Source organism: Rhinoderma darwinii, chromosome 5 (assembly GCF_050947455.1).
Source record: "Rhinoderma darwinii isolate aRhiDar2 chromosome 5, aRhiDar2.hap1, whole genome shotgun sequence".
Classification (NCBI taxonomy): Eukaryota; Metazoa; Chordata; class Amphibia; order Anura; family Rhinodermatidae; genus Rhinoderma; species Rhinoderma darwinii.
Genome location: NC_134691.1, coordinates 260,657,087 through 260,674,273, shown reverse-complemented (window position 1 = coordinate 260,674,273; position 17,187 = coordinate 260,657,087). Strand labels below are relative to the sequence as shown.

Here is a 17,187-nt window from a genome sequence, read left to right as displayed (position 1 = left end):
CAGAATTTTTTTTTTTTTTTTCATGCTTGCCAAAAAAAATCTAATAAAAAGTGATAAAAAAAATCACATGTACCCTAAAATGGTACCAATGAAAACTACAGATTGTCCCGCAACAAATAAGCCCTCGGACAGCTCCGGTGAAGAAAAAATAAAAAAAGTTCTGGCTCTCAGAATTATGTCCTGATGTACTCTGCCCAATTTACACATACCCCCACATTATAAACTGAAATACCAGCAAAACCCCAAACAGAGCCAGTTACCAAGCAAAATCTGCGATCCAAAAGCCAAATGGCGCTTCCTCCCTTCTGAGCCCCACAGCGTGCGCAAACACCAGCTTACGTCCACATATATGATATTTTATATCCGGGAGAACCCGCTCAACATTGTACGAGGTATTTGTCTTCAGTGGCACAAACTGGGCACAACATATTGTGCATTAAAATGGCATATCAGTGGAAAATTATAATTTTCACTTTGCACCATCCGCTGTGCATTAACGCCTTCGCGCACCACGACTTAATAGCATGTCGTGGTGCGGGGGTCTATATATGGAGCGGGCTCATGCGCTGTATTATAGCGGACACCCAGGACTAATGGGCAGGAACAGCGATCGCGCTGTTACAGGAGCCTGTAAAAATATTATACTGCAATAGATTAGTATTGCAGTGTATTGTACCAGCGTATTAAGGGTTATTGAGGGACCCCAGTGCAGGGTTATACAATGGTACAATAAGAGGGTATAATAATTCAGTTCCAGATCCTCGTTCCAGTCCCCTAAAGGCACTTTTGGGAGGTTTCCACTGTTTTGGTACCTCAGGGGCTTTGCAAATGCGACATGACACCCGAAAACCATTCCAACTAAATTTGAGCTCCAAAAGCCTAATATTGTTCCTTCCCTACTGAGTCCTGCCGTAGGTCCAAACAGCAGTTTATTACCACATATGGCGTATTGCTTTAATCAGGACAAATTGCTTTACAAATTTTTGAGTGATTTTTCTCCTTTATTCATTGTAAAAATTAAACATTTCTATTTTCACGGCCAAATTCTACTAAATTCAGCAAAAAAACTGTGGGGTCAAAATGCTAACTATATGCCTAGAAAAATTCCTTGAGGGGTGTAGTCTTCAAAATGGGGTCACTTTTGGGGGGTTTCCACCGTTTTGCTCCCTCCAGGGCGTTGCAAACGTGACATGGCACTGAAAACCAATCCAGCAAAATCTGCGCTTCAAAATCCAAATGGCGCTCCTTCCCTTCTGAGCTCTGCCGTGGGCCAAACAGTAGTTTAGTACCACATATGGGGTATTGCTGTAATCGGGAGAAGTAGCTTTACAAGTTTTGGGGTGCTTTTTATTCTTTATTCCTTGCAAATATTATTTTTTTTTATATTTTTTCAGAAAAAAAGTAGATTTTCTCAATCCTTTCGAAATCCTGCAAAGGATAAACCCTATATCCTATAAACTTAGGTTGCCTTCTACGCTCAAGATTCCCAACTCTTTCCACGTGTCCCTCCTTAAACCTGTGGTCCTGAACCGCTACAGTAAAACTCCTGGTCCTGTGGTTGCTCCCAGCGGTTCATCTGATGTGTTTGAGGTAAAGGAGATCCTGGACTTCAAGAGGCTAGGAGGAATGGCTTTCTAGTTGGTGGACTGGAGAGGGTTTGGTCCTGAGCAGAGATCCTGGGAGCCAGAGCAGAACCTCAATTCTCCTACCCTCATTAAAAAGTTCCTCTCTCGCTCTGCACCCAAGAAGAGGGGGGGTACTGTTACGGCTGCGGTCACGGACCGCAACCTTCTCTTACCTGTCTCCCGCAGGTCCTCCTCCTACTGCCGACGTTTCCCTCCCCGGAGATGCTGGCACACGCATCCGCTCTGTCCCACAGTGGTCACTAGAGGGCGCGCGCTGGGCCTTAAGGGGCCAGCACGCGCATATGTAATTATGTGAACTACAAAATGAGCCCTGCCCTTTCGATCCTTGCCTGAGTGTTGTTTGTAATTCCCATGTTAGCCCTGCAAATGGTCCCTTAGTGTTACCCTGCTCCCAGTGTTCCCGTGCCCTGCTACCTGTATCCCGTGCTGTGTTATTGTGCCTGAGCCTGCTTAGATATTGGAGTCGTGTCCTGCTGCTCCTGCTATCATTCGCCACGTCTGGCGCAACCTGCTGCACCTGCTATCATCCGCCACGTCTGGCGCAACCTACTGTCATCCGCCACAACTGGCGCAACCTGCTGTCATCCGCCCCATCTGGCGCAACCTGCCACATCCACCTCCATCCTTGCTGTAGCCCCTGCCAATTGTCTGGACTATCTCAGGTACTTTCGTGCTACGTACTTCTTGTATAGACTTGTGCATTGACTGTGACTTGGCCAGTTGCCTTTCCGCTATGGCGGAGCGGCCTAGTGTGTCCACATACCCCTAGATCGTGAAAACACCTAACCATCACACCTAGTGATGTATCCTTCCTTACCTTTCCATTAATCTCAACATATCCTGAGATGTTTGGCACAAAATGACTAGCTTTAATGGCTATGTAAACCTTTTAATGGCATTTTTTTTTTTATATAAAAAGGTCAGTCAGTGTGATTGGTACAACTTTATAAATAGTTTTTATTAAAAATAATTTTTACTTTTTGAGATATAGCTGCTCTGTATTCTCTCTAGCATTTAAAATATAAAAGTCATAAGATGTCTAGGCTGTATGTGTCTGTGTGGTCACCCAGTGGTTGTGATGTGGATTGCAGCCTATCAATGGTTTTGGTAGTGTGTTGCAAGAAATTAGAGTACTTAAAGGGGTTTTCCCACGAGGGACATCTATGACATCTATCTCTAGAACGGGGCCCCTAGACCCCGTTCTACCTCTTCGTGTGTCGGCTGATTTCCGACCATGAAGGTAAAAACAGTGTAGCTCACTGAGCTACGCTGTTTTCGTAATCCCGATAGAACGAAATGGTTGTTACGGAAACAGCTTAGCTCGCATGCTACGCTGCATCTGTAACTGCTATTCACTGCTATTGGAGTTACGGAAGCAGCGTAGCTCAGCGGGCTACGCTGTTTTCGTAACTCCCGACCATAAAGTCAGGAAGTGGCCGGGAGTCAGTACAGACAGAGCTAGAACGGGAATTAGGGGGTCCTGTTCTAGAGATAGGTGCGGGTCCCAGAGGTGGGACCCACATCTATCTGACATTTATGACATATCCTGTGGATATGTCATAAATGTTCCTCGTGGGAAAACCCCTTTAACCTCTTTCCGCCGCAACCATTTTTCAGATTTTCATTTTCATTTTTTCTTCCCCACCTTTTAAAGCGTTAGAAAGAGGGGAGCGAGCCCCTCTAACAGCCCATGGCCCTTCCTCTGCGACACAATCGTGGGGTGCCGATGGTTGATATGGCAGCCCATATGAAGGCCCCCAGGTCTGCCATCTTTGTTCTCCCATTAAGCCACATAGTGTAAGTCTATATTTATCTGTGAATACTACAAACAATTGTTGTTTAAATGGTTAACCAATATTAAATATAGCTGAGGCAAGTTGTGGCCTGCAAAACAAATCCTGTGATCTAAATTTATATATATATATATATATATATATATATACAAAGGATAAGAAAGCAGCACCGTTTGTCAAAATACGTACAGCCAGGGTGCTAGGTTTCGTTTGGACATATGACCAATGTCCCAAATACCCAGTAAATCCTTTCAAAATACGAGACAGCACACCTTGATAGTGAAAAAAGTGAATTTATTCACCACATGCGACGTTTCAGCCCTACTCCATGGGGCCTTTCTCAAGCATAACCTTGAGAAAGGCCACGGGGAGTAGGGCTGAAACGTCGCATGTGGTGAATAAATCCACTTTTTTCACTATCAAGGTGTGCTGTCTCGTATTTTGAAAGGATTTACTATATATATATATATATATAATGGGAGACTACCAAGTCTTGGGAGACTACCAAAAATGTAACCATCAAGTAAATAGTTATTAAAGGGGGTTGTCTGTATTGGGCAGTCCCCAAGCAATGTGCTGATTATGAGGGCCCTTTCTCATCTCCATGGACAGTTGTTATTACCAAGTGAAGCAGCCTGCTAGTGTTCATTTCTCTTGCAATGATTGAGACCTAGCTGTAATACCCGACTCTGCTCGTGGACATGAATGCCTCTGTTTCTGGAAGAAAAAAGTAGACTGACATTGATATTGTATAGTGTACAATTTAATATTAATAAGGCTATATTACAAATTAAGCAACTTGGGTCACAGGGGGTCAGCATAACTCCTCATCATCTATGACAATAAGTTTCAATATGTGGGTTGTCTAATTTGTATGCAGCCTATGATTTATTATGGATCAGTTTGAAATCTGAACAGAATGTTAGTGCTGAAGCCTCTTTATTGAGAAACTGTGAATTCAGTTTGACACTTGAGTTCCTGGCTCATATTGTACATACAGCTGATGATTACATTTATCTCATTTCAGCAGGACCATATCACACATTATTTATTAGATCTTCACAGGACCCTGTGTTCTCACTGTTACGGAATCATTTCCTGACTAATCTCCGACAACGTCAAGCCAAACTTGATTCGTATTTTCCAGCAAACCATAATTACTTTTCTGAAGGATAGAAAGTAGAAAAACACTGTAAACGTCTTCTCAAACTGAATTAATAAGTTACCTAAAATCTCAAAATTATATGCTAACCAACGCTAGATGCCTGACAAATTGATGAACTAGGTGGACAAAATGGACCACCTACACTACCGTTCAAAAGTTTAGGGTCACTTAGAAATTTCCTTATTTTTGCAAGAAAAGCACAGTTTTTTTCAAAGAAGATAACATTAAATTAATCAGAAATACACTCTATACATTGTTAATGTGCTAAATGACTATTCTAGCTGCAAACGTCTGGTTTTTAATGCAATATCTACATAGGTGTATAGAGGCCCATTTCCAGCAACTATCACTCCAGTGTTCTAATGGTACATTCTGTTTGTTAACTGTGTTAGAAGGCTAATGGATGATTAGAAAACACTTGAAAACGCTTGTGCAATTATGTTAGCACCGCTGTAAACAGTTTTGCTGTTTAGAGGAGCTATAAAACTGACCTTCCATTGAGCTAGTTGAGAATCTGGAGCATTACATTTGTGGGTTCGATTAAACTCTCAAAATGGCTAGAAAAAGAGAGCTTTCATGTGAAACTCGACAGTCTATTCTGGTTCTTAGAAATGAAGGCTATTCCATGCGAGAAATTGCCAAGAAACTGAAGATTTCCTACAACGGTGTGTACTACTCCCTTCAGAGGACAGCACAAAGAGGCTGTAACCAGAGTAGAAAGAGAAGTGGGAGGCCCCGCGGCACAACTGAGCAACAAGACATGTACATTAGAGTCTCTAGTTTGAGATAGACGCCTCACAGGTCCTCAACTGGCAGCTTCATTAAATAGTACCTGCAAAACGCCAGTGTCAACGTCTACAGTGAAGAGGTGACTCTGGGATGCTGGCCTTCAGGGCAGAGTGGCAAAGAAAAAGCCATATCTGAGACTGGCTAATAAAAGGAAAAGATTAATATGGGCAAAAGCACACAGACATTGGACAGAGGAAGATTGGAAAAAAGTGTTAAGGACAGGCGAATCAAAGTTTGAGTTGTTTGGATCACACAGAAGAACATTTGTGAGACGCAGAACAACTGAAAAGATGCTGGAAGAGTGCCTGACGCCATCTGTCAAGCATGGTGGAGGTAATGTGATGGTCTGGGGTTGCTTTGGTGCTGGTAAAGTGGGAGATTTGTACAAGTAAAAGGGATTTTGAATAAGGAAGGCTATCACTCCATTTTGCAACGCCTTGCCATACCCTGTGGACAGCGCTTGATTGGAGCCAATTTCATCCTACAACAGGACAATGACCCAAAGCACACCTCCAAATTATGCAAGAACTATTTAGGGAAGAAGCAGGCAGCTGGTATTCTATCTGTAATGGAGTGGCCAGTGCAGTCACCAGATCTCAACCCCATAGAGCTGTTGTGGGAGCAGCTTGACCGTATGGTATGCAAGAAGTGCCCATCAAGCCAATCCAACTTGTGGGAGGGGCTTCTGGAAGCATGGGGTGAAATTTCTCCCGATTACCTCAGCAAATTAACAGCTAGAATGCCAAAGGTCTGCAATGCTGTAATTGCTGCAAATGGAGCATTCTTTGACGAAAGCAAAGTTTGAAGGAGAAAATTATTATTTGAAATAAAAATCATTATTTCTAACCTTGTCAATGTGTTGACTATATTTTCTAGTCATTTTGCAAATCATTTGATAAATATAAGTGTGAGTTTTCATGGAAAACACAAAATTGTCTGGGTGACCCCAAACTTTTGAACGGTAGTGTATGTAGGATGGAGGAGCTTGCCAGCTGGGAGGATAGGACACACTCCAGATTTATCAGAACTTGGGGCTCCTGGAGGGAGGCTAGATGTGATATTGTTGTAGATGGGACATCCCTTATATTGCTCTCTCTAGACGAGCGCAGATTCTTCTCATGTAAATAGTTCTTGTCCCTTTTTCCTTTCCTTTTATTTCTGTGTAACCACAGACCATTCCGATTTGACCTGTTGTACTCATAACTTATTTTGTACTGATACAGGCTTTCAAGATGTAATGTTTTTTACACGATTTTGGGTACAAATCTCAATGTTTATTTCTTTGTTTTATGTGTTTATACCTGATAAACTTTGAGAAATAAAGAATTTTAAAAAAAATTGATGAACTAGAATTAATATAAGAGGAAAAGTATGACATAGTTAGGATAAGTGAGACATGGTTGGATGATAGCTATGACTGGGTGGCTAACTTACATGGTTACATTCTGATGAGAAAGGTTTGTAAAAAATGGAAAGTGGGAGGGGTTTGCCTTGTCTAAACCCCACACTAGGGACGAAATATGTGAGGAAAATTATCATGTTTATTCTCTATGATTAGAAATACATGGAAGTAAAAACCATAATAAAATACTGAATCCACAGAAAATCTTCTAGTAAGGCAAATAGATGAGGCATCAAATCACAATGAGGTAGTTATTATAGGTGACTTCAACTACCCAGAAATACACCCCTGTTAAAATGGCAGGTTTTTGTCATGTCAAAAAATCAGTACAAGATTAATAATTTCAGAACTTTTCTCACCTTGAGGCCCCATGCACATGACTGTGGGAAAACTCTGTAATTGCGGGCCCCAATATGGTCCGCAATTACGGACCCGCCTAGTTCTATTGGCCGCGGACACCTTTCCGTAGAACCGTGCCGGGACATATGGAGCATGTCCTATCTTTTGGATTTTGTGGGCCGTTCTCCCATACTTTGTATGGGAGCATTGCATGAAAATGCGGCCCGCGGGCAGCGGCGGCCGGCCGTGCCTGCAATCGCGGGCTGTGATTACGGGCATGGCTGTGTGCATGAGGCCTGAATGTGACCCATAATCTGTACAATTCCATTGAAAAACAAACTGAAATCATTTAGAGGAGAAAAAAAATAACAAAACTACAATAATGTGTGAACAACCCCTTATAATTGGAGATGTGGTTGTGTTCAGAATTAGCCAATTACATTTAAACTCATGATAAATAGTAGTCAATACACAGCTGTCATTATTTAAAGTGATTCTGAGTAACCCCATATAAAGTTCAGCTGTTCTATTAAGATTTTTCTGACATTTTCTTTGTTGCATGTGACCGCAAAAGCCATGGTCCGTAAAGAGCTTCCAACACATCAAAGGGATCTGATTGTTGAAAGGCATCAGTCAGGGGAAGGGTACCAAAGAACTTACAAGGTATTTGATATACCATAGAACACAGTGAAGACGGTCATAAAGAAGTGGATTACATTTGGCAGTGACATTACCAAGAACTGGACATCCCTCAAAACTTGATGAAAAGACAAAATGAAAATTGGTCCGTGAGGCTACCAAGAGACCTACAGCAACTTAAAGGACCTGCAGGACTTTCTGGCAGGTACTGGTCTTGTGGTGCATGTGACCACAATCTCCCGTATTCTTCATATGTCTGGGCTGTGGGGTAGGGTGGCAAGACGGAAGTCTTTTCTAACAAAGAAAAACATCCAAGCCCGGCTATGTTTTGCAGAGACCTACATCAAGTCTGCCAAAACATGTGGGAAAATGTGTTATGGTCTAATGAGACAAAGGTTTAACTTTTTGGCCATAATTCCAAAAGGTATGTTTGGCGCAAAGCCAACCCTGCACATCAACAAAAGAACACCATAACCACAGTGAAGCATGGTGGAGTAAGCATTATGCTTTGGGGCTGTTTTTCTGCAGCTGGAACTGGGGCTTTAGTCAAGGTGGAGGGAATTATTAACAGTTCCAAATATCAGGCAATATTGGCACAAAACTTGCAGGCCTCTGCTAAAAAGCAGAAGATGAAGAGAAATTTCACCTTTCAGCACGGCAACGACCCAAAGCATACCTCCAAATTAACAAAAGAATGGCTACACCAGAAGAAGATCAACGTTTTGGAATGGCCCGGCCAGATCCCAGACCTGAATCCCATCGAAAATCTGTGGGGTGCCCTCGCAATATTACAGATTTGGAGCACTTTTTCAAGGAAGAGTTGGCAACAATTCAAGTCAAGATGTGCCATGCTGATCGACTTCTACCCAAAAAGACTGAATGCGGTCATAAAGTCAATAGATAATTCAACAAAATATTAGTTGAAAGGCGTGCATTTTTATGCAACCACATAATTTTTGTTCTTTATTTTTCTTTTTCCACCCTAAAAATTTAAAGGTTTGTTTTTTAATACAATTGTACAGATTATAGGTGACATTAAAGGTGGAAAAAGTTCTGAAATTATTCGTCTTGGACTGATTTAGTAACATGACAAAAACCTGGCATTTTAACAGGGGTGTGTATACATTTTATATCCACTGTAATGTAAGTGGGTAAGTAACTGGCTCATTAATAGAAATCAGAGTTTGGTATTAACCGTAAAACGGTACATATTAAGATTGGGTCACTTTTACTAGTGGGATTGCATAGTAAAATTTAAATTTTTACACTAAACTGTGTAAAGTTATTTACACAAAGCAGGACAGTATTATTTTACAAATGGATCTGGAGAAGTTGGAGCCTTGGGCAGAGTAGTGGCAAATGTGGTTTAACAATGATAAATGTAAGGTTATGCACTTGGGAAGGAAAAATACATGTTACCGTTACATACTTAATGGGAAAATACTGGGTAAGGCCCCATGCACACGACCGTAAAAAAAACTCTAATTGCGGACCGCAATACGGTCCGCAATTACGGACCTGCCCGGTTCTATTGGCCGCGGACAACTTTCTGTATCGCTACGGAAGGGTATCCATGCAGTAGAACCGTGCCGGGAATTATGGAGCGCGGGTGTCGGCAGTCGGCCGTGTCCGCCATCGTGCCGTGTTGTGCCCGTACTAAGGCCCCATGGACACGACCGTATTTTCATCTATCCCGAAATACTGTCCGTAAATACGGCTCTGTATGCTTCCGTATTCCATCCGTATATACGGATCCGTATAATAAGGGGGCAGATGCAAATGATGTCATCAGCATGTTGCATAGCAACGCTTCCGTAAATACGGATTGGATGCGGATGCACATCCGTAGCCGTCCGTATTTATGGAAGCTCCCATAGGCTTCTATGGGAGAGTCCTTGCCTTAATTACTGACAAGAATAGGACAGGTTCTATAATTTTTTTCAGCACGGACACCCATCAGTAAAAATACTGAAAGGTATCCGTGGCCAATAGAAATTAATGGGTCCATATAAAAAAAGAGGGAGGCTGCAAATGATGTCACCAACATGTTGCATAGCAACGCTTCCGAAAATACGGACTGTTTACGAATGCACATCTTCTATGGGAGAGTCCGTGCCATAATACGGACAAGAATAGGACAGGTTCTACAATTTTTTCAGCACGGACACTCATCAGTAAAAATACTGAAAGGTGTCCGTGGCCAATAGAAATGAATGGGTCCGTAATTACGGTCCATAATTACGGATGAAATATATGGTCGTGTGCATGGGGCCTAAGGCTCCTTGCACACGACCGTGCCCGTAATTACGACCCGTAATTATGGGCACGTCCGGCCACGGACAGCTGCCCATTTTTACAGGCCGTGCTCCCCTTATAAAGTATGGGAGCATGGTCTGTAAAATACAAAAATAGCACATGTCCAGTTTTTTTGGGCAAGTTTCTACGGCACGGATACTTTCCCGTAAATATATGGGAAAGTGTCCCATCAGCCATTGAAACAAATGGGTCCGTAATTACGGGCGATTTTACGGTCGTGTGCATGGGACCTAAAACTGACATTGAAAAGAACAGGAATTTTAGTTGACAGTGAACTTAACTGTAGCAACCAATGTCAGGCCACTGCTGCAAAGGCAAATAAGGTAATGGAATGCATAAAAATGGGCATAATGTACATGACGAGAACATTGTTCTACCACATTATAAATGTTTATTAAGACCGCATATGGAATATTGTGTACAATTTTGGGCATCTTGGGCAGGTTCAAAGTCAAGCAACTAAAGTAATAAATGACCCACATAGATGATCAAAATTAGGGTTATTTAGTTTAGAAAAAGACGGCTGAGCAGTGACCTAATCACTATGTATAAATATATCAAAGGACAATAAGGAGATCTCTCTCACGTTCTTTTTAAAACCAGGACTGTAACTCTAATAATGGGCCATGCTCTACGTATAGAGAAAGGGAGATTTCTATCCAAATCTTTATTGTAAGAGCAGTGAGACTATGGAACTCTGTGCCAGAGGAAGTTGTTTTGGTGAATTCACTGTTAGGGTACGTCCACACGTAGCGTAAACACTGCGAAATTTCCGCAACGGTTTTTATTGCGGAAAATCCGCAGCGTAATACAGTAGCAGCAGAGTGGATGAGATTTTAACAAATTTCATCCACACACTGCGTAAAAAATACACTGAAAAAACGTTCATAAATGTATCTGCGGTGCAGCTTTTTAAACCGCAGCATGTCAATTTATGCTTCGGAATCGCTTTTCTGTTGCCTTTTTTTTCCCATTGACTTCAATGGGGAGGTAAAACCCGCAACAAATAGCAAATGTTGCGATTTTTGCAGCGGAAAAGCTACGATTCCGCTGAGGGAAAAAAAAAGCTTGTACTTATCCAGATCTCTCTGCTTCTCCGGCCTGGCCGCTCTCCTGGGATGACATTTAATCCCATGTGACTGCTGCAGCCAATCACAGGCTAAAAAAGATGTCTTTCTTGAGTATAATAATATTACGAGCTATGTTTACTAGATTACTGTAGATGGATTGTTGATCCAGGGATTTATACTGATTGCCATATTAGAGTTGGGAAGGAATTTTTCCCTAGGATGAGAAAAATTGTCATTTGCCTCATGGGGGTTTTGCCTTCCTCTGGATCAACATTGCAGAATAGTAGACTGTATTGAATGGACATATGTCTTTATTCGGCCTTATAAACTATACTATGATGCATAGAATAGAGGAAGCTAAATACTGGGTATTGGGTATTTTTTCTATTATTGGATTTCATTGCTATGTGACCACTTGGAATACGTTTTGGTGCTTCTAAGGCTTTTTACAAATCATTATCACATTTTTCTTCCTACTGTCTGTGTTTTCCTCCTTTCTCTCAAACTCAAGGAGCTTATTTTTTAAAACTAATGAACCAAAATTGTGCAAAAACCATAAGCAAATCAATCAGACGATGATGACATTATGTAAGTGGAATGACAAATTGTTTACCATGAAAAATATAGGCAATTCATATTACAGAGACACTTTATTTTTTTGCGTTTTGGCTGCCATGTTGTACACCTGGTCCAGCCTCTTATGTCTTGTCTTTGGCTGGCTTACCATGATTCTACTATGGCCACATTCTAGTGCCCCTATTATGGCGAAAACAGCCGGAATCCTTGCGGTTCTACTAAACTGAACTAGTCACCGTATGTGAAGCTCCAGTACAATAATTAGCTTGCATTTTTGCATTCTAAACACTCTAAAATCCTGGCAGCATATTGTGCCATCATTTATACTGCAATTTACAGACGGCATGTGCCAAGAATAATCTGTAAATGTATTGTGTTTATATGTCTTATATGATTTATCTAGTTGTCTCCATATGATTTTGAAGCAAATAACAAGTGTAACGGCTTGGAGAGTAGTATATGGGGCGTGTGACTAATAAGACACCTCTATGTCATTTCTCTCAGCAATCATCTGCTCAAGTTGTTCAGCACAGCAGAGAGTTTGAAGACGCATTAGCAAGCCTCATCATTATGATTTCACCCATGGCTCCACATTTGGCGTCAGAATTATGGAAAGGTAAATCCTAGAAATCCTTATAAGTTTTTATGTGCACGCCAATATAAGACAATCATGTTTGTACTGTGCTACAGATTGTAGTATAGTTATGAAAACATTCAATGATTGTAATCTTGTGTTGGAGGCTTTCTTAGGTCCATCATGGCTGTCCAGTGTCATGAGGAATAAACACTTCTATTTAAGTGCTGTGAGGGAGTGGATTCCTCACCCTGAAACGAAAGAGTTCCCCCAACTCCACATCCCAAATAAATGAGTCGGGTGGAGGGTTTTCAGATTATCGGCTACTTCTTCTCATATAGATTTATAGTTTATTTTGACAGTTCATGGATTTACGAATGGCTTTTAGCCTAGGTTTACATTATTCCTGTTCAGAGGCACCTTACTCATGATACACAATATCTAATCTATCTTTATGTTTTGTAGGTATGGGACATGTGGTTCATAAACTGTGCACACACTATAACTGGAAAAAAGATGTCCTCCTGCAGGCCTGGCCCACACTTGACCCGGAATACCTTAGTCAACCCGACACAGTAGAGGTTTTAGTACTGGTAAGGATAAAAGCCCTCTAGCTTGATACAAGGACAACTTGCGTGACCCAAATTTGACATTTATTTATTTCCATGTGTGTGTTATACTGTTATACATACAATATCCTGTCATCTGTATTTCAGATTAATAACAAAACCTGTGGCTCAATCAGTGTACCATTCACCATATGCCAAGATTCTAAGAAGGTGCAAGACCTTGTTTTGCAAAGTGATCTTGGCACAACCTATCTTCAGGGCCGGACTATTAAAAGGGTGATTCTCTCTCCACGGAGAACTCTTGTGAACTTCCTTGTGCCGGAGTGAAGATTGCAAACAGGAACACTTGAAGCCAGTCACGCCAACACAGAATATACAATATGAGCTTGGTATTTGCACTAATCCAACGTTATACTTGGCATCTGCTTATCCAGCATTGTGTCCAGGTCCATATGCAAAGACCTCCTGAAGCATGCTTAAGCTGTTAAAAAAAAGACAATCCTTACATCTGCCACGAACATGGGACTCCAAATCTGTAATGATGAATAGCAAAATTGTACATTTTAATAAAAAATACAAGAACTCTTTTTTTTATGTTTACTATCAACTATTCATATTCTTGTAAGTGATATGATTGTATCTGATGAGAAATGTCATTAATAGTGTAAAAAAAATATTCTACACATAAAATAACACATAAATATGTGGTTTGTAGATTATTTTTACCTATAATATAATTTACATATGATTTTTGAGAGAACACTGGTATGCATAAAGAAATAAAATCAATCATCCATTTTCAACCACTTTATGGCAGTTAAAGGGGCTTTCCACGTTGACAACACCCGGACCCCGCACCGATCAGCTGATCCGGATGTTTTGAACAGTATGCAGTAGTTGGAGCCGGAAGCAGATGGCTCTGACCACTGCATAGCCGCCGTTCAACAAGCTCTGCTCCTATTAATTTGAATAGGAGCAGAGCTGCAGCTCGGCCACTATTGTTTGACTGCAGCCATTTATTTCCGGCAATATCGTCTGATGCCCAGAGGCAGCCGCAGCAGCTCATCAGTGCGGGGTCCAGGTTTCAGACCCGCATAAATCAAATACTGATGACCTATCCGGTGGAAAGGTCATCAGTTGTCAGAACATGGAAAACCCCTTTAACTTGTAACTTTGCATAAATGGGTTTTAGTGATGGATATTCCTTAAATTCTGTGTACAGTTTTGAAAACAATTATTTTTTTATTATCAAATCAATGTGCTATGTGCTTATAATCAACTTTCAAATTGACTTTTATTAAAAATAGTTTTGTTTTTTTACGATACAGCTTCTATGAATCCTGTATACATAGAAGCTGTATCGTTCTCTCAGCCGAATCCGATAGTTAATTTGTACCGATGGCTCGGCTGAGAGCGGGTCCTGCGTGTCTGACGCACAGGATCCAGCTAATATCAATCACATCTAAATTAATAACAGAGATTAACCACATGAAATTAAAAAAATTCAGTTTCAGAGGGGCATGGCTTGGCTATTGGACTGAATGGCCGCTTGAAGGATCAGCTCCGCACTGCATCACCGACAGTCAGCGACTACTACCTCCCAGGAGCTCGGCTAAACAGAAACAATGCCTGCACACTGCCCAACACTTGCTGGAGACTGTAGGAGAACAAATAAGAGATAATTTTGTAACTTCTGTGCGGAGTGATATTTTTGAATCTATACCGTCTACATCTGATCCTGTCACAGGACATACTCTTAAAACTATGTTACAAGCTTTACAACACTCTCTTCACTCTGGATTCGCTCAATTACTTAAACCAATGTCTGCATTTATTCATGCCGTGAAAGAAAGGGTACAATATGTATAATCAAAAATGGGCGCCTTTGCTTCATCTCACAACGAACTTTATTGACGCTCATTATGACCTAGAATCAGACCTGACTCAAAGTAAAGCAAAAATTGCCAATATGGAAGACAGATCTTGCCGAAACAACGTTAAATTTAGGGGTATCCCTGAAGAAATAGCAGCCAAGAATTTGACTCCTTACATTTAGGCATTCATCAAAACTCTTCTTCCTAAATGTTCACCGAGGGATTCTGATAATAAACAGAGCTCATAGGGTCACCAGGCCAAAACACTTGGCAGACAATGTCCCAAGGAATATCTTAGCTCGCTTCCACTTTTACCACATCAAGGAGCTCATCATGGCGGCGTCAAGACAAAAGGAAGCACCCCCTGCTCAGTATAAAATGATTGGCGTCTATACAGACCTATCCGCAACCACTTTACAACTCTGGAGACAATTCTCCCCTATTACTACTGCACTCAGAGATAACAAGATCCTTTATAAATAGGGATTTCCGGTCCGTTTGCTGATCAACAAAAATAATTCTATGCATGTAATTAGATCCTTACAAGATGGGATTTTGTTGCTAAGACAGTGGGACATCTATCATCCCCTCAAAACCTACTCTTAGGGCTTCTTCGCGACCCTTCAGAGGTGAATGGCAGTTAGCCAAAACCCACACCGCTCAGGTAACTTGTATGGTATATGCATTGTTGTGCTTGATACCTGAAAGCCTGGTTCACACACTGATTGAATTACCTTGAACTCCGGTCACGAACTGACTATTTCCCCCACTTACTCATCTGAACATTACCAATGTTAGACTTTGAATGTCTCTGTTTTGTTATTATGAATTTCTCATATGTTTTATGCAGATATTGATACATATGCTCATCTTATACTGTAATCGATATGTATATATGGTTCCAATTTTCACATTTTGTACTTTATCTTGATAAAACTCTATATGGTAATTCTATTCAATTGAGATTGCAGTCACCAGCATGCTCCTCCTGATAATGGCTCTTAAATTTGCTTCCCTCAATGTTAATGGACTAAACAGTCCGCACAAATGGGTTACATGTGGACAGAGGCCAAACAGTTGACATGCAACATATTTTGTGCACAGGAAACACATCTACTACAAAACGCTGCACATCGCATAAAACACCCCTTGTTTCCACACATCTTTCAGTCACATTACACCACAAAATTCCGGGGCGTGCTGGTGGCTGTTGCTTTACAATTGATTTAAATCCTTAGTTGATCCTAATGGTAGATATGTCCTTCTTATCTGCCTGATAAATAATGTCAAATATACTACACTATCAATATATGCACCTAACAGTCACCAACTGAGATTTTTACACAAAACTCTCAGATTCCTTTCCAAACATAAACAAGGAAAACTGATTATGTGTGGAGATTTCAACTCTTTTATGGCTGTCGATATAGATTCGACTTCTCACTCACGTCATTCGCACACTACTCTCAGTGATTTGTTCTGAAGGGAGGAGATGTATGATGTCTGCCGCATGCATCACAGCTCAGAGAAAGATTTCTCATTTCACTCTCAAATGCATAACCGCTATTCTAGGATCGATATGTTTCTGGTCGATAGAGAAACGCTATTCTTGTCAAAAAACACGTCTATAGGAGACATTCGTTAGTCAGATCACACTCCTGTCACTTTGACAATTACAGAAGTTTATAATTCCCCTCTGAACTATATGTGGAGATGTAACTCCTTTCTTTTATCCCACCCTACTCATATGCAAACTATAGAAAGGAATCTTAACGATTATTTTCTAAATAATCTCTTGGAAGCGAAAAATAAAACTACTCCTTCTGAAACATGGCCTACACGTTTCTTCCTCCTGAGACAATGGCTCTGTCAATGTTTACTGTCTGACTACGAGAAAAATCTTAGGAAAACTAAAGCTAGGTATTATTCCCAAGACTTATAAAGCTGGGAAACTACTGGCTGCTCGCCTCAAAACCCAACATCAAAAATATAGAATTCCGTATTTAATAGATTCCCAAACTCAAAATCAAATTCTAGACCCCAGATATAGCAGACCAATTCCATAAATACTATTCTGCCCTATATAATAAAAAAAATGACCTATTTGTTGAAAACCCTACCCGACCCGATATACAGGACTTCCTGCAGAAAGCCCCTTTGCCTAAACTATTAACAGATCAATTAAATGCTCGAAACTCCGCAATTACTGACAAGGAAATTTTGACAGTTATTAACTCGCTTCCCCAGGGCAAATCCCCCGACCCAGATGGACTTACTAATTCATATTATAAATCCTTGTCCTCCATAATAACTCCATTCGTGAAAAAAATCTTTCAAAACCAATCGGCTCTTATTGTTACTCTCCCAAAACCCGGTAAAACTCCTGATGTCCCCCAAAACTTCCGGCCTATATCGCTGCTAAATTCGAACCTGAA

At 40.9% G+C, this 17,187-nt stretch overlaps 1 protein-coding gene across 2 annotated transcripts in view; it reads left to right on the top strand.

Annotated features, from left to right (window-relative positions):
- Positions 1–14,135, top strand: part of LARS2 (leucyl-tRNA synthetase 2, mitochondrial) — a 243,775-nt gene extending 229,640 nt beyond the window's left edge. For both annotated transcript variants that reach the window (XM_075828588.1, XM_075828589.1), the window contains exons 19-21: positions 12,240–12,351; positions 12,775–12,902; positions 13,026–14,135. In XM_075828588.1, the coding sequence (XP_075684703.1) occupies positions 12,240–12,351; positions 12,775–12,902; positions 13,026–13,205 (420 nt within the window). In that variant the 3' untranslated portion in view covers positions 13,206–14,135. The remainder of the gene's footprint in view (positions 1–12,239; positions 12,352–12,774; positions 12,903–13,025) is intronic.
- The last annotated feature ends 3,052 nt before the right edge of the window (positions 14,136–17,187 follow it).